The 22,004-nt window shown below is 44.0% G+C and overlaps 1 protein-coding gene across 3 annotated transcripts; it reads left to right on the plus strand.

The window, feature by feature from the left end:
- The first annotated feature begins 4,979 nt into the window (after positions 1-4,979).
- On the plus strand, positions 4,980-19,144 carry LOC118385806 (FXYD domain-containing ion transport regulator 6-like). Of its 3 annotated transcripts, none has more exons than XM_035772976.2 (7): positions 4,980-5,484; positions 14,279-14,332; positions 16,096-16,152; positions 16,267-16,359; positions 16,444-16,486; positions 16,605-16,654; positions 16,868-19,144. In XM_035772976.2, the coding sequence occupies exons 2-7, from the start codon at positions 14,284-14,286 to the stop codon at positions 16,909-16,911; spliced, it is 336 nt and encodes a 111-aa protein (XP_035628869.1). In that variant the 5' UTR covers positions 4,980-5,484; positions 14,279-14,283; the 3' UTR covers positions 16,912-19,144. The 3 variants fall into 3 exon arrangements, with proteins under 3 accessions (XP_035628869.1, XP_035628881.1, XP_035628874.1); XM_035772988.2 differs by having other exon boundaries at positions 16,267-16,341; XM_035772981.2 differs by lacking the exon at positions 4,980-5,484 and adding an exon at positions 5,944-6,360.
- The last annotated feature ends 2,860 nt before the right edge of the window (positions 19,145-22,004 follow it).

Consider the following 22,004-nt stretch of genomic DNA (forward strand, 5'->3'; position numbering starts at 1 on the left):
AGGTGAACGGAAACATGACCGAATACAAACAGTGTAGCTATTCCCTACGCAAGGTAATCAAATAAGCTAAGCATCAGTATAGAGACAAAGTAGAGTCGCAATTAAACTGCTCAGACACAAGAGGTATGTGGCAGGGTCTACAGTCAATCGCGGACTACAAAAGGAAAACCAGCCACGTCGCGGACCACGATGTCTTGCTCCCAGACAAACTAAACAACTTCTTTGCTCGCTTTGAGGACAATACAGTGCCACTGACATGGCCCGCTACCAAAACATGCGGGCTCTCCTTCACTGCAGCTAATGTGAGTAAAACATTTAAAAGTGTTAACCCTCCCAAGGCTGCCGGCCCAGACGGCAACCCCACCCGCGTCCTCAGAGCATGCGCAGACCAGCTGGCTGGTGTGTTTACGGACATATTCAATCAATCCTTATCTCAGTCTGCTGTCCCCACATGCTTCAAGAGGGCCATCATTGTTCCTGTTCCCAAGAAAGCTAAGGTAACTTAGCTAAATGACTATCGCCCTGCAGCACTCACTTCTGTCGTCATGAAATGCTTTAAGAGACTAGTCAAGGACCATGTCACCTCCACCCTACCTGACACCCTAGACCCACTCCAATTTGCTTACCATTCCAATAGGTCCACAGACGACGCAATCGCAATCACACTGCCCTAACCTATCTGGACAAGAGGAATACCTATGTAAGAATGCTGTTCATCGACTACAGCTGAGCATTTAACACCATAGTACCCTCCAAACTCGTCATTAAGTTTGAGACCCTGGGTCTCGACCCCGCCCTGTGCAACTGGGCCCTGAACTTCCTGACGGGCCGCCCCCAGGTGGTGAGGGTAGGAAATAACATCTCCGCCCCGCTGATCCTCAACACTGGGGCCCCACAAGGGTGCATTCTCAGCCCTCTCCTGTACTCCCTGTTCACCCATAACTGCGTGACCATGCACACCTCCAACTCAATCATCAAGTTTGCAGACAACACTACAGTGGTAGGTTTGATTACCAACAACGACGAGACGGCCTACAGGTAGGTGGTGAGGGCCCTCGGAGTGTGGTGTCAGGAAAATAACCTCACACTCAATGTCAACATAACAAAGGAGATGGTCGTGGACTTCAGGAAACAGCAGAGGGTGCAACCCCCTATCCACACCGCGTGGCCGCGGCCACCCTAATCTGGTGGTCCCAGCGCGCACGACCCACGTGGAGTTCCAGGTCTCCGGTAGCCTCTGGAACTGCCGATCTGCTGCCAACAAGGCAGAGTTCATCTCAGCCTATGCCTCCCTCCAGTCCCTCGACTTCTTGGCACTGACGGAAACATGGATCACCACAGATAACACTGCTACTCCTACTGCTCTCTCTTCGTCCGCCCACGTGTTCTCGCACACCCCGAGAGCTTCTGGTCAGCGGGGTGGTGGCACCGGGATCCTCATCTCTCCCAAGTGGTCATTCTCTCTTTCTCCCCTTACCCATCTGTCTATCGCCTCCTTTGAATTTCATGCTGTCACAGTTACCAGCCCTTTCAAGCTTAACATCCTTATCATTTATCGCCCTCCAGGTCCCCTCGGAGAGTTCATCAATGAGCTTGATGCCTTGATAAGCTCCTTTCCTGAGGACGGCTCACCTCTCACAGTTCTGGGCGACTTTAACCTCCCCACGTCTACCTTTGACTCATTCCTCTCTGCCTCCTTCTTTCCACTCCTCTCCTCTTTTGACCTCACCCTCTCACCTTCCCCCGCTCGACCTCATCTTTACTAGATGCTGTTCTTCCACTAACCTCATTGCAACTCCCCTCCAAGTCTCCGACCACTACCTTGTATCCTTTTCCCTCTCTCTCTCATCCAACACTTCCCACACTGCCCCTACTCGGATGGTATCGCGCCGTCCCAACCTTCGCTCTCTCTCCCCCGCTACTCTCTCCTCTTCCATCCTATCATCTCTTCCCTCTGCTCAAACCTTCTCCAACCTATCTCCTGATTCTGCCTCCTCAACCCTCCTCTCCTCCCTTTCTGCATCCTTTGACTCTCTATGTCCCCTATCCTCCAGGCCGGCTCGGTCCTCCCCTCCCGCTCCGTGGCTCGACGACTCATTGCGAGCTCACAGAACAGGGCTCCGGGCAGCCGAGCGGAAATGGAGGAAAACTCGCCTCCCTGCGGACCTGGCATCCTTTCACTCCCTCCTCTCTACATTTTCCTCCTCTGTCTCTGCTGCTAAAGCCACTTTCTACCACTCTAAATTCCAAGCATCTGCCTCTAACCCTAGGAAGCTCTTTGCCACCTTCTCCTCCCTCCTGAATCCTCCTCCCCTCCCCCTCCTCCTCTCTGCAGATGACTTCGTCAACCATTTTGAAAAGAAGGTCGACGACATCCGATCCTCGTTTGCTAAGTCAAACGACACCGCTGGTTCTGCTCACACTGCCCTACCCTGTGCTCTGACCTCTTTCTCCCCTCTCTCTCCAGATGAAATCGTGCGTCTTGTGACGGCCGGCCGCCCAACAACCTGCCCGCTTGACCCTATCCCCTCCTCTCTTCTCCAGACCATTTCTGGAGACCTTCTCCCTTACCTCACCTCGCTCATCAACTCATCCCTGACTGCTGGCTACGTCCCTTCCGTCTTCAAGAGAGCGAGAGTTGCACCCCTTCTGAAAAAACCTACACTCGATCCCTCCGATATCAACAACTACAGACCAGTATCCCTTCTTTCTTTTCTCTCCAAAACTCTTGAACGTGCCGTCCTTGGCCAGCTCTCCCGCTATCTCTCTCAGAATGACCTTCTTGATCCAAATCAGTCAGGTTTCAAGACTAGTCATTCAACTGAGACTGCTCTTCTCTGTATCACGGAGGCGCTCCGCACTGCTAATCTCTCCTATCATTGCTATGCAGACGACACACAATTAATCTTCTCCTTTCCCCCTTCTGATGACCAAGTGGCGAATCGCATCTCTGCATGTCTGGCAGACATATCAGTGTGGATGACGGATCACCACCTCAAGCTGAACCTCGGCAAGACGGAGCTGCTCTTCCTCCCGGGGAAGGACTGCCCGTTCCATGATCTCGCCATCACGGTTGACAACTCCATTGTGTCCTCCTCCCAGAGCGCTAAGAACCTTGGCGTGATCCTGGACAACACCCTGTCGTTCTCAACTAACATCAAGGCGGTGGCCCGTTCCTGTAGGTTCATGCTCTACAACATCCGCAGAGTACGACCCTGCCTCACACAGGAAGCGGCGCAGGTCCTAATCCAGGCACTTGTCATCTCCCGTCTGGAGTACTGCAACTCGCTGTTGGCTGGGCTCCCTGCCTGTGCCATTAAACCCCTACAACTCATCCAGAACGCCGCAGCCCGTCTGGTGTTCAACCTTCCCAAGTTCTCTCACGTCACCCCGCTCCTCCGCTCTCTCCACTGGCTTCCAGTTGAAGCTCGCATCCGCTACAAGACCATGGTGCTTGCCTACGGAGCCTATCACCACCTTCCGGAGACACCTGAAATCCCACCTCTTTAAGGAATACCTAGGATAGGATAAAGTAATCCGTCTCACCCCCCTTAAAAGATTTAGATGCACTATTGGCTGTTCCACTGGATGTCATAAGGTGAATGCACCAATTTGTAAGTCGCTCTGGATAAGAGCGTCTGCTAAATGACTTAAATGTAAATGTTAAATGGGACAGTAGTGGAGAAGGTGGACAGTTTTAAGTTCCTTGGCGTACACATCACGGACAAACTGAAATGGTCCACCCACACAGACTGCGTGGTGAAGAAGGCGCAGCAGCGCCTCTTCAACCTCAGGAGACTGAAAAAATTTGGCTTGTCACCAAAAACACTCACAGACTTTTACAGATGCACAATCAAGAGCATCCTGTCGGGCTGTATCACCGCCTGGTACGGCAACTGCTCCGCCCACAACCGTAAGGCTCTCCAGAGGGTAGTGAGGTCTGCACAACGCATCACCGGGGGCAAATTACCTGCTCTCCAGGACACCTACACCACCCAATGTCACAGGAAGGCCAAAAAGATCATCAAGGACAACAACCACCCGAGCCACTGCCTGTTCACCCTGCTATTATCCAGAAGGCGAGGTCAGTACAGGTGCATCAAAGTGGGGACCGAGAGACTGAAAAACAGCACCTCTCAAGGCCATCAGACTGTTAAACAGCCACCACTAACATTGAGTGGCTGCTGCCAACATACTGACTCATCTCTAGCCACTTTAATAATGAACAAGTGATGTAATAAATGTATCACTAGTCACTTTAAACAATGCCACTTTATATAATGTTTACATACCCTACATTACTCATCTCATATGTATATACTGTACCATGTACCATCTACTGCATCATGCCTATGCCGTTCGGCCATCGCTCATTCATTAATCTTTATGTGCATATTCTGATTAATTCCTTTACACTTGTGTGTATAAGGTAGTTGTTGTGAAATTGATAGATTACTTGTTAGATATTACTGCATGGTCAGAACTAGAAGCACAAGCATTTTGCTACACTCGCATTAACATCGGCTAACCATGTGTATGTGACAAATCACATTTGATTTGGGAAGGCCTATCCAATACCGTGTGTAATGCAGTGTAGCCTAGTGTTTATATACACTATTCCAAGAGCGCAAAAACTCAGGAAGTACATTTTCTTAGAAATATAACTTGGCCCTGTGCTCCTCCGAGCATGCTCTTCGTATAGCCCATAGTATAGGCTATGGGTCATTTCATTGAGACCACACTAGGCGCACTTGATATTCCACGCCCAGCAAAGAAACAGGGACGAGGGTCATCATCAGGCACTCATCGAGATACTATAATAAGCAACTAATTCTCAAATCCTGAGCAATACAACATTTGATCAATTACAAATCACATAACCCTCCCCTGGACTAAATTTTAAAAAAAGACTAAACCCTCCCCCTGACTGAAATGGAAAAATCATGTCCCTCCCCCATTTTTCCTCCAGGTAACAATTGTGTACTTTTCTACTGCTCCCTAATGTCAGTCTCTCTCTCTCTCCAGTCTCCCAATACTGATGGTTTAACACAGACTACACTGTAGCTTACAACAAAAACACAATCAGTGTATATTTGTAACCGGTTGGCGCGCCGAAAGCTACGGGTAGATGGCTAGACGCTCACGAACATCAACAGTGGGTCGTGTGTGTGAGGTAGAGAGAGTGGGAGACAGACAGACAGAAAGAACGTGATAGACATCAAGAGACCTTTTGTAATCAATACAAACAGAAGAAACATTGAGATTCTCCAACAAAGATATTGGCAAACTATTTTTACGTTTTGCATTCTAAGTGCGCGAGACGATCAATAACCCTTCGTGGGACTGCAATTGAACAGTGAGTGAGAAGGCACATATTATAAAAATTGAAACAATAATTACGCTTTGCGAGAAGAAGCTGATCATTGTCCTGGATTGGATTGGGGTCAATCAATTTGTAGCTCAACGTCAAGATAATAGAAAGAGGTAAGAAGATTATTTGGGCATGTTTGTTTTTCGACATAATTCAAAAGGGGCGTGTGCGTTCTCATGTCTACAGTGTGTTATTGTCTGCCTAGTTGGAGCTACATATTTGGAATCTGGTATCTGATCAAATGAGTGGGGTGTATTGGCGAATAAATAATATAGGCAACATTTAATTTCCTGAAATATTGATGTGAATAATGTATTGAGAACTTGTCTCAATGTGTATAGGCCTATGCATGCATAATATCAGTTGCATGATGGATATAAAATATATATATATTCACTCATTGCATTTTATTTAGCAAAAATAACGTCTGTAAGAGCATTATTATTTTTTCAAATAGGCCTAAACTATAAAGGTCTCGACTTGTTTTTGTATGCAATAGATTCTAGTGCCGTGAGGGTGTGTCCTTTTCACAGTATGATGTTAGTTCAGCTAACTCGTCTCGTGCAGGGCAGACACACAATATTCAACCGTTTGTATAATTAGTCCTAGGCCAAATAGGTCTAAATGGTATGTAGAACGAATTATTTGAAGCGCCTGAATACTCCCATGTCCACAATACTGGCAAGTCTAGTGGTAAAGCCACAGGTTAGAATCGGTGAAAGTGGCAGACTCGCGGAGCTCGCGCCAGGCACGGTGTCCATGATCAGCTAGCGAGACTATCTCGCCTTTGCAAATTCTAAAACACACTCTTGCACAGTTACGCAAACTACGGCTATGTCGTAATGTAGGTAACGCCAGAGACACACTATAAACAATGCTATAATATACCAACAGATACAATTATTCGTGAGTTAGTGTCCCTCCCAGTCTCCATTTTGGGCAGTGGTCGGGTGCGCGAAAAAAGCTTATCTGTGGATGATGGATATGTGGTAAGTAGCCTACAATAATTAAACTGAGGCACTTGTGTTCGTTCATCTTGTTGTCATGAGCGGTAGGGGCGTTCCACCAAATGATTACCTTTTGGGTAGTGTAATTAAGTCCCAAAATGTTTTTATTTCACATTAGTTTAACATTATTTCAGAAACAACACATGTTCGATTTAATGTAAACGTAATGTAAAATACGTTTTAGCATTTCAAGAAGTTAAATTGAAAAATGACTATTAAGCGCTTATTAAGTGCCAAATAAAGTAACAGGGTTGATGATCTAATCTTAAATAAGCCATATATCCCCCTGTGACAGGGGGGAATTGAAGCTTGTTGTGTGCAACAGGGAGCGGCAGTTGAATGCAAGCTTCACAAAAAGATGTTCATTTTTGTAGCCGGTCTTTGTGGGTAACAGGGTTAATGTATTATGGTCGACCCGCTCAGTTTTCCACCACAAAATACCCGAAAATTGCCAAAAGGAGTAGAACCAGCTCACCTGCCTTAACACTATGATTTAATTGTTTAGATGTGCCATGTTTCTTTTGAAAAAATATTTTTAAAAATAAATGGTTTCACCATATTAAAACGAGAGTTCAGTTCACGGAGCAGGGTTGATCTCAAAGCAACAAAATAACTAGGACTTTACAATGATGGGGGAAAACCTGGAGAAATGTTGGAGTTCCGTGTTAGCAAATCTATTTTTTCCATGATAAAAATCTGATTTATGGAATTTGACATGTGGTCTGTATTAATTAAAGGGAGCTTAATATAATATATTTTTTTAATTAAATATTGGCGCACAATTTCTACTTCAAATATGAAAAGGCACGAACGACCCCATTGTATAAAGGTTTATGTTGAGCGTGAACAAGGATGAATTAACGCTTGAATCTCATCACTGTGTCCCACCCCTTTCTTCTCTTCTCACGTACTAAAGTTTTTCATGACAACACCATCTCGAGCCCACCTCCCTCCACTCGGCACACATCCCTCAGTATTTAGTACTTCGAATAGTAGTCAGCTGATGGAAACACTTGCCATAGCAATACCATGGCAGCAGGCACGTCCAATGTCTTGTTGTCATGGAGATTTACAATCACCGCGATGGCAAAGATGCTAAGCCATAAGGCATGGGTCTTGCTCCAGAAAGGATCTTGATGCCCTGTGTTTTGTGCTAATTCATCATTTGCTTGTTCAATTTGGGTTGTATTATAATACGTCTGGAACACATCATGAGAATGAGAAAGTTGTAGTAAAGCGACAGATGTGGCACGTACACACACGCCTGAGAGCTAATCAGCGGCAGCGGCATTGTAGAGAGCTATAGGTAACTGCCAAAATAAAGGAAACACTTGAGTAAATGAGAGTTCTGGAAGCTCTGGTGTGGGTTGCTTTTTCCTAGCATGGTAAACGGCAATAAAATCATAGCCATTCTGGTGAACCATTTCTATCCATCTCTTCCAGGATGATTATGGCTATGCCTCCATAGGATGACGATGCCCCCCCATCCACAGGGCACGAGTGGTCACTGAATGGCTTGATGAGCATGAAAACGATGTAAACCATATGCCATGGCCTTCTCAGTCACCAGATCTCAACCCAATTGAACACTTATGGGAGACTCTGGAGTGGCGCCTGAGACAAAACACCAAAAGATATAATTTCTTGTGGAAGAATAGTGTCGCATCCCTCCAATAGAGTTCCAGACACTTGTAGAATCTATACCAAGGTGCATTGTTCCAGAGATGCATTGTATACCAAGGTGCATTGTTCCAGAGATGCATTGTATACCAAGGTGCATTGTTCCAGAGATGCATTGTATACCAAGGTGCATTGTTCCAGAGATGCATTGTATACCAAGGTGCATTGTTCCAGAGATGTCTGTAAGTCTTTAGCTGACACTAGGCTTCTATTTAACCTCATTGAGCATTCTGCGCTGTGCTCTTGCAGTCATCTTTGCAGGACGGCCACTCCTCGGGAGAGTAGCAACAGTGCTGAAATTTCTCAATTTATAGACAATTTGTCTTACCATGGACTGATGAACATCAAGGCTTTTAGAGATACTTTTGTAACCCTTTCCAGCTTAATGCAAGTCAACTATTCTTAAACTTCTGCGATCTCTTTTGTTCGAGGCATGGTTCAAATCAAGCAATGCTTCTTGTGAATAGCAAACTCAAATTTTGTGAGTGTTTTTTATAGGGCTAACCAACATCTCCAATCTCGTCTCATTGATTGGGACCCCGGGTTAGCTGACTCCTGGCTCCAATTAGCTTTTGGAGAAGTCATTAGCCTAGGGCTTCACATACTTTTCCCCAACCTACACTGTGAGTGTTTAATTCAATATAGACAAGAAAGATTCAATCATTTGTGTGTTATTAGTTTAAGCGCACTGTGTTTTGTCTACTGTTGTGACTTAGATGGAGATCAGATGAAATTTGATGACCAATTTATGCAGAAATCCAGGTAATTCCAAAGGGTTCACATACTTTGTTTTGCCACTGTAGATATGGGAGCTTTTACATGAGTCTGGGTGTCCCAGAGAAATAGCGATCAGTGCCAAATTGACGTAGAAATAACAATAATGGGTAAGATCCATAGAGGAATCATGCTCCAGCAGTTAGATCACAATGCTCCCAAATATCATTTCACACAACCATACACTCTAAACTCTTAGAAAGAAAGTGCCATCTTGGATTTAAACGGGTTCTTTAGCTGTCCTCATAGGAGTACCCGTTGAAGAAACCTTTTTGGTAACAAGTAGAACCCTTTCGAGTCCCATGTACAACCCTTAACAGTTTGAGCTCCATGTAGAACCCTGGAACCAACAAGTGATCTACATGGAACCCTTTTGGAACCATTTTGGCCTTTTGACCACCAAGATCATGGCCTAGACACTCGCAAACAAAGGCGCGAGCGTTGAGGTGTGAAAAGATTCACACTCACACAGAGAAGGAAGATAAACAACGGGTCACAACACACGACAGCATTTCCACTATGACGTTCATTCCGATGTCTTCTTCCACATGCATAATTCATCATTCATGGTCTTGGGCTCGAGTCATAGCTCCCTCCCTGGGGATTGTTGCTTCTGTAAATGTCCACACCGACGTCACCCGAGGATGCCGCTGCTTCTGCCTCCGTTTCTGCCTGCCCTTCCCCCCTCTGCTCTACCCTTCCTCCTTCTAGCTCAGACAAAGCGAGGTGCTGGCAGCACCATGGGACTGAAACGTGACACATACAAACAATGGCGTGACAAAAGTGGGTTAAGGAGAGGCATAGAGGCCAGTGAATCGGGTGGCACTTCTCATTTCTAGCGAGGGAGTTGAACTCGAGTGTCTGTGTCACTAGCGCTGGCCTGGCTGGCGGTGCCACACCCCAACAGCAGCTTTCCCACAGGATTCTGAGAGATATGGCCAAATTGTCAACCTCTGATCTGAGAGGTAGAACTGGTTGAATTGCACTTTCCCACTGGGTGGAATTTCAGACTATTGACATTATGTTTTTCTTGCCCTCTGGTCCTGATCGTTAGACAGTGGACAGCAGGTCATTCCTCACTGTCAGTTAGGGCTAGGTGACGTATAGTATTAACTCAATTATTTAGAATGCATGTTTTAGTGCGATTCCAAATGCCTGTATGGCAAGATTCACATTTTTACATTTGTTCTGTTTTCATGAGCGTTTATGTCCGCTTGTTCTTACGTTGTCTTTTTGGTCTCGTCTCCTTCGCTCCTTCTGTGCTGTGTGCACCTTCCTATGTCCACACCCACACACCAAGTCCCTCCCCTTGCCACTCACAAAAAAACAAAGATGAGAGATCACTTCTTCCTCTATGACAAGCGGTTTCAACTCGCTATTTGCATTTGAGGTTTGTTCCAACAGAATCGGTCCTACGGACACCGCAACACATGGTCACATTATTTTACTGTAATAGAGGAGACGTTCACCTTTCTAACCAAAACTTTGTTATGTCTCACCTCTTCAAATTGCGCGCAGAGCAGACACTACTAAAATAGGAGTATCAATGAAGGTTGATTCTGGAAAATGTTGCCTAAGTATAATTTGAATTAGATTATTGCTGACTGTTTGAAATGCAGTGCATTTGACCGTGAATTGTGCAACAACGTTTATTGAGAGGTACAGTATAGATCGTGAATCGGCCATTAAAATAATTGGAAATATGATGTTTAGGCCATATTGCAGAGCCATAATATTCAACTCTGAGGTAAACACTACTGAATGGACCTCAGTGGCTTGTATTTGCTATCATGCCCCAGCCTCCTCCCTCGCCCCATTCGCTGTCCTCCTTTTCCTATCCCTCCTTATCAGCTTGTTGAAAAGGTTAAAAGGGTTTTGAATATAAATACTTAGTTCTGGTTGGACTAATAGCTTGTACTGTGCTGCTCAGTCCTGTGTTTTGATTGTGTCTAACATAGTGTAGACTAGTAGTAGAAGTCTGGAGCTTTGATAAGGGTGCCTAATCCCCCTAAATGTCATCCAATGTGTCACTTCGCCTTTACCTTCGCTATGTTAACGCGCTATCAGTATCATTAGTAGCGAGGTAGCTTATGTGTAAGAGTTCTAAGTGGGGTCCTCTATGCCTCCCTCTCTCTACATACATACATGCATACATGCATGCATGCATACATACATACATACATACATACATACATACATACATACATACATACATACATACATACATACATACATACATACATACATACATACATACATGCATGCACGCACGCACGCACGCACGCACGCACGCACGCACGCACGCACGCACGCACACACACACACACATACATACATACATACATACATACATACATACATACATACATACATACATACATACATACATACATACATACAGTTTAAGTCGGAAGTTTACATACACTTAGGTTGGAGTCATTAAAACTCATTTTCAACCACTCCACACATTTATTGTTAACAAACTATAGTTTTGGTAAGTCGGTTAGGAAATCTACTCTGTACATGATACAAGTCATTTTTCCAACAATTGTTTACAGACAGATAATTTCACTTATAATTCACTGTATCACACTAAGTTGACTGTGCCTTTAAACAGCTTGGAAAATTCAAGAAAATTATGTCATGGCTTTAGAAGCTTCTGATGGGCTAATTGACATCATATAAGTCAATTTGAGGTGTACCTGTGGATGTATTTCAAGGCCTACCTTCGAACTCAGTGCCTCTTTGCGTGACATCATGGGAAAATCAAATGAAATCAGCCAAGACCTCAGAAACAAAATTGTAGACCTCCACAAGTTTGGTTCATCCTTGGGAGCAATTTCCAAACGCCTGAAAGTACCACATTCATCTGTGCAAACAATAGTATACAAGTATAAACACCATGGGACCACACAGCCGTCATACCACTCAGGATGGAGAAGCGTTCTATCTCCTAGAGATGAACGTACTTTGATCTGATTAAACAAAAATACAACTGTTTGACCATAATGACCATCGTTATGTTTGGAGGAAAAAGCCGAAGACCACCATCCCAATCATGAAGCAAGGGGGTGGCAGCATCATGTTGTGGGGGTGCTTTGCTGCAGGAGGGACCGGTGCACATCACAAAATAGATGGCATGACGAGGAAGGAAAATTATGTGGATATTTTGAAGCAACATCTCAAGACATCAGTCAGGAAGTTAAAGCTTGGTCGCATATGGGTCTTCCAAATGGACAATGACGCCAAGCATACTTTCAAAGTTGTGGCAAAATGTCTTAAGGATAACAATGTCAAGGTATTCGACTGGCCATCACAAAGCCCTGACCTCAATCCTATAAAACATTTGTGGGCAGAACTGAAAAAGAGTGTGCGAGCAAGGAGGCCTACAAACCTGACTCAGTTACACCAGCTCTGTCAGGAGGAATGGGCCAAAATTCACCCAACTTATTGTGGGAAGCTTGTGGAAGGCTACCCGGAACGTTTGACCCAAGTTAAACCATTTAAAGGCAATGCTACCGAATACTAATTGAGTGTATGTAAACTTCTGACCCACTGGGAATGTGATGAAAGTAATTAAAGCTGAAATAAATCATTCTCTCTCTATTAATCTGACATTTCACATTTTTTTTAAGAAAGTGGTGATCCTAACTGACCTTCAGACAGGGAATTTTTACTCAAATTAAATGTCAGGAATTGTGAAAAAACTGAGTTTAAATGCATTTGGCTAAGGTGTATGTAAACTTCTGACTTCAAATGAACATACTGTATATTTATATATATATATATTTGATCTATATCTATATATCTATCAGATGGGTAAAAAGGACAGGATGTGATGATTGAATAAGGAAGAGGATATGAATGCTGTGTTGAACAACGAGAGGGTGTAAAGTCAAAAGTCACAACGGCGCTTGACGGTGTTGAGGTTGTAGCAGCTGTTAAGCCTCAATCACCACTCAGATGAACCCGCCCCCCTCTCGGAGAAGACCTCGGCCACATCTGTTGATTTCTATTACCCTTCACAACACATCCTCATCCACTCTGTAGACTTCCTCCCTGCCTGTGTATCCCCTGCTTATGAGTAGCCCAGGGTTATAGGGCCTGGGATGGGTGGTGACTGACTGAATGAGAGGATCATGAATGCAACATTGTCCTATTTAGTGCAGCTAGGGAGGGTGGTGGGAGTAGACGCAACATCACAGAGACAGACATAACAACCCACTAATGTTTGCTCTGTGGTGACTGGTGGTTGAGTGCTATGGTCCCAGTCATAACCCAGAACCTGTCTGGATATAGAAAACAGCAGGCATATTAAGCACACATACTGTTACCGGGTAGAATTGTGATAACATGCAACCAGGTAAAACATGCAGCCAGTTTACGGACTAAAATGAATCCACGTAACTGTGTGTAGAGACTTACTGTACTCGACTGAGAAGTCAGTTTGGCTTTTGCATGCGTTGCTCTTAATGCCATGAATGACAAACATGCTAAATGTGTAGATCAGTGAATAATTGCCTGCATTCAACATGACCAACATAATGTGTGCTCTGAAGCCACTCTCCACCAGTTCATTAAGCCATTTGTTACCCAATTACTAAGTGCCCTATCCAGAACATGATTTCCTCCCAGACAAAAACGTCAAACCTGTGACCATGGGGCTGGGCTCGCCACTTAAAGCTGTTTCAAGGGCAAGGTCTTTAAGGGAGTTTGGAGGTGAACAGTGGACAAGCAGCATCTGGACTGTGATGCTATGCTATTGGCTTGGGTCCTGTTTAGCCGAATGTGTTCTCTCCCCCGCAATCCTCATGGTGGTATCAATAAAGAATACGCTCCATGGGAAGTGGGGCACAGAACATGGAGAACATAGATGGAAAGAGAGATGGGAAAAGAGAGGAGAGGAGAGGAAAAACAATGGAGGGATTGGTGTCATCTCTTTGCCTGGAGGGCAAGTTTCTTTCCATAAAAAGCCTGAATCTACTGTGGTATTGTAACCATCTTGTCTTTTGTCTGTAGTGGGCCCATCTTCAACCCATCACTCTCATAACTCCGGCAGCTTGGCTACTTTTACATCTAGTTTCTATTCCCACCAAGATGTCTGTGTAGTACTGGTTTGAGAATGTATCTGAAAAATAGACACTTGATTGGTAAAAAAATGAATGGACCAATACCAATCTGTCTGCAGGCATTGGGGCTCACAGCTGCCTGATTTAGTATCATTATCTATCTACCAGTGTATGTTTCATTAAATGTTATGTCATAAGAATACAGTTTAGTGGGTTACACAACAGGTTGGTTCAATACACGGGTGATGTGGGGGCCGTTTTCCAACCTTGCATATGTGTCTGTGTGAGCATGTGTGCCTTGGTGTGTATGTGCGTGGCATGCAACCAACTAACACAGTTCTCTCTCGCTCTATTTCTTTCTCTCTCTCTTTCTGCAGTTACCATGGAAACTGTTCTGTTCTTCCTCTTTTCACTCCTGGTGTATGTGGCTGGTAAGTGCCCCCTCCACCACCACCAACACCAACACCACTACCACCAACACCACTACTGCTCTATCCACAGGGAGGCAGGAGACACAGGGGGAGGGCCGTGGCATGACATGGCAGGCATGGGGTTTTGACTGAACATTAATGGACTGACTTGTTCTAGAGCCTGAGGCTTCCTTCCTTTGCATGCGTAGAACAGTGCGTCTGTGTGTTGATATGTATATCCCAAGTAGAATGTAATATACTGTATATCCCAAGTTTAATGTACTATACTCTATATCCCAAGTATAATGTACTATACTGTATATTCCAAGTATAATGTACTATACTGTAAATTCCAAGTACTATGTAATATACTCCATATCACAAGTATATTTAGGCCATGACACACACACGCATTAACTGTAACTCTGCCACACACACACACATTATTATGCCATTAAGATTCTAAGTGTGAAGTCATGGGTTCAGTACATCACTGGAGAGAGCAACTGAGCCATCCATGTCATCTGGTGTTATCCAGATTCTTGCTTGTCCGCCAATCGGACGAACCTTCCACATTCTATTGCTTTGGCGTTTTCCCACCTGTCTTCAGTTCACATTCTTTTCCACCTCCCTCTTTTCCTGCCCTCCTTTCTTCTCCCTGTATCCCCTCCATCCTTTCATCTGTGTTTTGTTCACACCGTCTGTTCTGGTTTCTCTTCCTTTTTCCTCCTTTCTTCTTTTGTCTCTCGTCTCCGTCTCCAGACTATACATCTCTCCTTTTCCCTCATCTCCAGATGTAGATTGTCCTCCATTAATCTCCCTCCCACTATAATTCCTTGTTTTTCGTGCACTCACTCCCCATTCAGTGTGACTCTCTGTCTGTTGATATGAGTATACATGCTGAGTAGAGTGCGCGCACACACACACACACACACACACACACACAAAATGGGTTTGTGGAGCAGATATAAAGTCTGGGGTTTGTGCACTGGGCCAGACAGTGTTTGTCCACTGGGGAATTTATGAAATGAATTGACACAGGGAGCAAGGGTTGGACGAATAGAGTAGGGGAGGAGGAGGAGGATGGGGAGGTAACTGAGGTAGTCCATTCAACAAATCATCCACAAGGCCAGTGCCATTGCACAACCGGATGTGAATATCGTAACCTGTCAAGATCCCTATGCAAGCTCTGGATGTGAATAGCGTAACCTGTCAAGATCCCTATCCAAGCTCTGGATGTGAATACCGTAACCTGTCAAAATCCCTATCCAATCTCTGGATGTGAATACCGTAACCTGTCAAGATCCCTATCCAAGCTCTGGATGTGAATACTGTAACCTGTCAAGATGCCTATCCAAGTTCTGGATGTGAATACCGTAACCTGTCAAGATCCCTATCCAAGCTCTGGATGTGAATACCGTAACCTGTCAAGATCCCTATCCAAGTTCTGGATGTGAATACCGGAACCTGTCAAGATCCCTTTCTAAGCTCTGGATGTGAATACCGTAACCTGTCAAGATCCCTATCCAAGCTCTGGATGTGAATACCGTAACCTGTCAAGATCCCTATCCAAGCTCTCTCTCTTGCTCTCTTTCTCTCGCTCTCTCGCTCTCTCTCAGCAGTCACAGACCCATGTGCCGAGAGTGAGTAGCCTGTCTGTAATCAATGTGTTTAACCATGTTAACCCCAGCCCCATTATACTTCTAGGTATGTACAGCATTGAAAACTGCTACGATCGTTAGATGTTCTATATGGCTAGTATCTAATTTCCTTGCCTTTCTCAGTGCCTGTATTTTCAGATGGTGAAAAGGAGAAGAAAGAGGTGGACCCATTTGTCTATGGTAAGTAGACCCCTGTTAGTGGGTCTTGATGCTCTTCCCCATCACCTGACAATGTTGCAATAGCCTTGAAAGAAGACTTTCATAAGTAGCCGTCCCTCCTCTCTGTCTGTGTAGACTATCATAGCCTGCGGATCTGTGGACTGGTCTTTGGTGTGGTACTCTTCGCGCTGGGCATCCTCCTCATCCTCAGTAAGTCTTCATATTTCAGTAAGTCTAACTACGTCACACATAATTATTGGCTCTTTGATTGTTGATTTTAAGATCATGATCATGACTTGTTGTCCGTTCTAGGCCGAAAATGTCGCTGCTGTCCCAATCAGGAGAAGAAGCTCAAGTAAGTCAGCAATTGTGCCTGATTGGTCGATTACATTTCTGCTCTGTTTTTATGGGGCTGTGTTCTCCATCTCTGGTCACCATGACAACCAATGTCTGTCCTCTTGGTTCTATCGCAGGGCCCCTGGAGACGAAGAGGCTACGGCAGAGACCCTGATCGTGTCCAAAGGTGAGAGATTTGTCTCTACTCACTCACCCCTCACACACCCACTGGAACAACCTTGACACCAATCCATAGTTGTGTTCAACCATTGGGAATGATTCTTCGTAGTCTATGGTTCCCCCTATGTTTCGGCCACTTTGAAATTACTACACCAACCTCGATGACTTTTCATGAGGTCATATGAGTTTCCTTGATTCCCCCTCTTCTGTCCGAACACAGCTAAGGAGCCAGAGCCAGAGCCTGAAGCTAAGGCTGAGAACTGAGTCAGCCCAACCAGACTGCCTCCCCACCTGACTGACGATCAACCATATCTGCCACTGAACAACCAGTGTTGGAAAAAGTACCCAACTGTCATATTTGAGTAAAAGTAAAGATTCCTTAATAGAAAATGACTCAAGTAATAGTGAAAGTCGCCCAGTAAAATACTACTTGAGTAATAGTCCAAAAGTATTTGATTTTAAATATACTTAAGTATCAAAAGTAAATGTAATCTCAAAATTATATCAAAGTATAAATCATTTCAAATTCCTTATATTAGGCAAACCAGGATGGTCATGGGCACACTTCAAACACTCAGACATCATTTACAAACTAAGCATTTGTGTTTAGTGAGACCGCCAGATCAGAGGCAGTAGGGATGACCAGGGATGTTCTCTTAAAATGTGTGAATTGGACCATTTTACTGTTCTGTTAAGCATTCAAAATGTAACGAGTACTTTTGGTTGTCAGGGAAAATGTATGGAGTAAAAAGTACATTATTTTCTTTAGCTGTAAAGGTAAAAGTTGTCAAAAATATAAATAGTAAAGTACTTAAGTGGTACTTTAAAGTATTTTTACTTAAGTACTTTACACCACTGTGAACCACTACCTAAGGACCAACACAATAATGATGATGACGATGGCAACAAAGATGATGACGCTGACAAAGATGACGCAGACGAATTATGAAGACGATGCAACAGGAATACTGTGCGACCACAGAACAAGGGATAGGAGTGTGTAGAGGTGGGTGGGGGGGGATAATGCAGATGTAAATAAACCTTGAACCTATCGTTCCGTGCTCTGTGCCCATGTACGTGTCTCAGTGATCTCCTGTGTACCTGTGCCTTTCTGCGAACAGTCTGTCTCCAGTTTGTCGTCTTAGCCAGTGACACCGTTTTGCAGATCGCCTTTACCACAGTTCTTAATAATTGGAGATGTGTCAAGAAATGTTGTTCGTGTTTAGCTTATATTCTGGTATTTCTATCGTCTTTAGGTTCTAGACGTTACTGTTTGCTACATTTTTTCAGAGTTGTTATTATCACTTTCACTCTTGTAACAATTGTCCTTAATGACGTTTATCACGTGGTAGATTATATACAATATATACACTACCGTTCAAAAGTTTGGGGTCACTTAGAAATGTCCTTGTTTTTTTAAAGAAAAGTGCATTTTATGTCCATTAAAATAACATCAAATTGATCAGAAATACAGTGTAGACATTGTTAATGTTGTGAATGAATACTGTAGCTGGAAACTGCAATTTCTTTTATGAATATCTACATAGGAGTGCAGAGGCCCATTATCAGCAACCATCACTCCTGTTTTGCCAATTTTGTTAAAAAAAATTAAACAAGGACATTTCTAAGTGGCCCAAAACTTTTGAACTGTAGTGTACATGTAATATATACTAGTATAAATACCCTATACACAGTATACAGTTCTAGCTATATATATTTCAATATATGTGTGCATGTGTGGGTACATGAGTTTGGGTGGTTTGTATGTGTGTCTGAGAGGTTGTGTGTATTTGGCTGTGTTGCGCCTCACACACACGAGAATGCAACTGCCACAGTTTGCTGACCAAGCACAAGAATGCATCAGAGTTAACTAGGAGCTCACCAACAGTAGTCACTGTAGTGAAGTGAGCTCCTACATCAGCTGTATCACTGCCTTGTCCTAGACAACCATCCAATCTAGTCTCCTGCTCTGTCATTGGCCGAGCCGGGGCGATACCGCCCTCAGAGGCAGGCTACGATTGGACGGTTCCCACACCCACACCAGTGCGGCAAATCTGTCTCCTCTTATTGTTTAGTTGAGAGGTTACGGTAGCCGGTTGCAAAAATCAGTCTCAACCCATGGTGTCTCTCTGTTTAGCGTTGTGTGATCGACCATGCGTTTAGTTAGTGAGAGAGCGGGTCTTACGTGCGACTGAGAGAGTGTGTGTAGATGCTAAGTGTGCCAGAGTCATAGTTTTAGCCGCCAGAATTAGGTGAAGGAAATCAAAGAAAAAGATCATTTGCTCTGTGTCAGACGCCAGGTAAAGCTTAGGGTCACGCGGTCAGATGCATATGGAGTCTTATGCAGAGTGTCATTGTTACAACCAACAGCAACAACCACAAAACACACTGCCACGACAATAAGTAACTCACTCTGTTCACTCTGTGCATGAGGTTGTACTGTATAGCTGTATTTTGTGCTTTTGACATCGAAATAAAAGAGTCTTATCGCCAATAACCTTCCCCTATGTGTTTACTTATACAGTTTTAGTTGTAATGTTATGGTTTACATGTATAGTTGACTTATTTGGAGAGAAATAGGCACCAACCACTGCTCTCACCAGTGATTCTGGTCATAATTGTGGTAAGCTACAAGGTCACACTACCAAGAACTACAACACAATGACAGTGCAATAAACCTGCCCATTTCTAACTCAAAGTCAATCAAGGTTGTGGGAGTGCTACTTCAAAAGTAGGGCACAAAGTGGCGTGCATTTCCTCCTAGGTTAGTCACAGTAATGTGAACACTGCGCCTCAAATGATTCCAAAGGTTACCATCTCACACTATATATCGGCTCTGAAGTCCACGCTTTATAGGCCTATAAACATGTAAATGGACGGCTGGTGGGGTAGGGAAGGCCGTAAGGCCGGACAGGCTGAATTATGAGAGGGGTGGGGGGTAGATGAGGAAGGAGGTGACTGCAGCTGGCTACAGAGGCAGAAGGAGGCACAACTGAGAGGATCTCACATAGCCAGAGGAGCCTTCCAACACCACAGGTGAGTCCCAACCTGGATCTCCCAAATTCTATGGCTAGAGATAGTACATAATACTCGGTGATACCGAGGAGTACTTGTTGGATAAGTGTATACCTACTCGTTGAATTATTGTTTATTTAACTCAGAAGCAATCACTGCTCGCTAGTTTGGAAACACTGTGGAGTTGGGGAAAGGGCCAGCTTTTCATGCATCATCTGCTTTTGATTCCAAACTTTATCATATCATTTATATTGATCAGTGGAAAGGGAAAACTGTACTGGTCTAAAATGACACTGTATAATATTATCGGACAAGCGGCAAGCTTTTATTGATGTTGACCTTTGTCAGGGTGCTCTACAAATCACACCAAATGTTATTTAGTCACATGCGCCGAACGCAACGGTTTCTAAACTTTAGCGCAAAAACGCTTGCTTCATGAGCCCTTCCCAACGACGCAGAGTAAAAAAAAGAATAACAATCCCATATTGAGGACAGGGGAATGAATGCCTTTCAGAGGGTGATTGTAGGGGGTGTCAAGGTTAATGAGTTGAGTTGACGTTCAGGCAGTTGCTAAGGTATGTCACGCATGCATCGAAAAACCACACACACAAGCATACTTGAACACGTACGTTTACACACAGGCACATACACTCTCACATATTTCACAACTTGTACTTACACACATGTGAGACTGTCCGAAGAAAATGGACTCAGGGATATTTGGATCTTACAATCCATGTAAGTTAATGATTAAAGGCACAGAGATTTAGATCAAAAGAACAGAACAGTGTACTGTGTACTGTGTGCGTGTGCGTGTGCGTGTGCGTGTGTGTGTGTGTGTGTGTGTGTGTGTGTGTGTGTGTGTGTGTGTGTGTGCGTGTGTGTGTGTGTGTGTGTGTGTGTGTGTGCAAATCAATATCTTTACTACCCTCTCTAGCAATTAGTCAGATATCAAGGCTAAATATGAAGAACCAGCGAAACCAATTTGTTTGGACTTCTAGAGTTCCTTAACCTGTCAACAGACTTTCATATAAGCTGGATAAAACCCTTAAAAAACATTCCCCAGATTTATTAAAAACAGATTATCGAATCGTAATCTGTCTGAATCCATAACCACGAGACAGTGGGTTTCAGAACTAACAGAATTCCTGTTTTCATTGGTGATGCTACTGACATAAATTATTTGCTAACTAGACAAACAAAAATATGTTACATATTGACTAATTTTACCATACTACAATGAATGACTAGGGACCCAGCAAATGTTATTGTAGACATGGATATAGCTTTTGTATATCTCATACTCATTTCCTTCATCCTAACAGCCACTCAGACAGACCAGCCATCATGTCCGCCGCCGGAGGTACGTTTTACATCACTCAATTTCAATTACCGGTACTAGACAAAAATAGCCCGTTTTGTCCCCCGAGAAGTTTAACGTTTTGACTCTCCTTGTTATATTATAGTTCATGATGATTTTCCATTATAAATTACATTTGTCCTATATACACACAAAAAAAAGAGTTACAACCTGGAGATCATGCCCATAGATGTCCCCTCTAGTCTTAGTTCTCTGTTATACCATGGGTTTATCGGGCAATAGCCACAACCTGTGGCCTGATCATGTTTCATGTACATCATTAGCCAGTCAGGTAACGGGCAGAACGTCACAGGGAATCATGTGCTAGCTCATTGTTCTAGCCACATAGTAAACATTAATTTACTATGCTGTGGCTACAGAGACCGACCCAAGCTGTCTAGCTCCACAGTGCACTGCAGTACATATCCCAAAGCACCTTCACAAACTCAAACATTTACATTTACATTACAAAATTAAAATAAAATGTAAAAAACAAACCACTTTGTCACTACTGCCTCCCGTTGACCGAGTGAGAAACAACATACTGGTGTGATCTGCTCTGGGAGATTTACCTTGACTTTCTGTGGGCCAGGTTTACTTTTGAGTCGGTCTTATATTGTTAGAAACCGGGTCGTGTGAACCCTGGATGCTGATTGGCTGAAAACCATGGTACTGAAAATGAGACAATATACCACGGGTATGATGCAAAACCACTTGTTTACTGTTCATATTACGTTGGTAACCTGTTTATAATAGCAATAAGGTACCTCAGGGGTTTGTGGTAGCCCCCAAACCTTGGCCCCCCAGATGGCAATAACAGCCACAGGGCTGGGACAACAGTACGTTTCACTGTCTATTCTATTTCTGTCACTCCTCTGAGTGTACCGGCCTGTAGAGTGTGGATATCCTCTTGGATCTTATCTTGTGTTCTCTGCTCTCTCCTCAGCTCCCGAGTATGACCCTGATGCAGAATTTGTGTATG

The sequence above is a fragment of the Oncorhynchus keta genome, chromosome 1 (assembly GCF_023373465.1).
Source record: "Oncorhynchus keta strain PuntledgeMale-10-30-2019 chromosome 1, Oket_V2, whole genome shotgun sequence".
NCBI classification, from domain to species: Eukaryota; Metazoa; Chordata; class Actinopteri; order Salmoniformes; family Salmonidae; genus Oncorhynchus; species Oncorhynchus keta.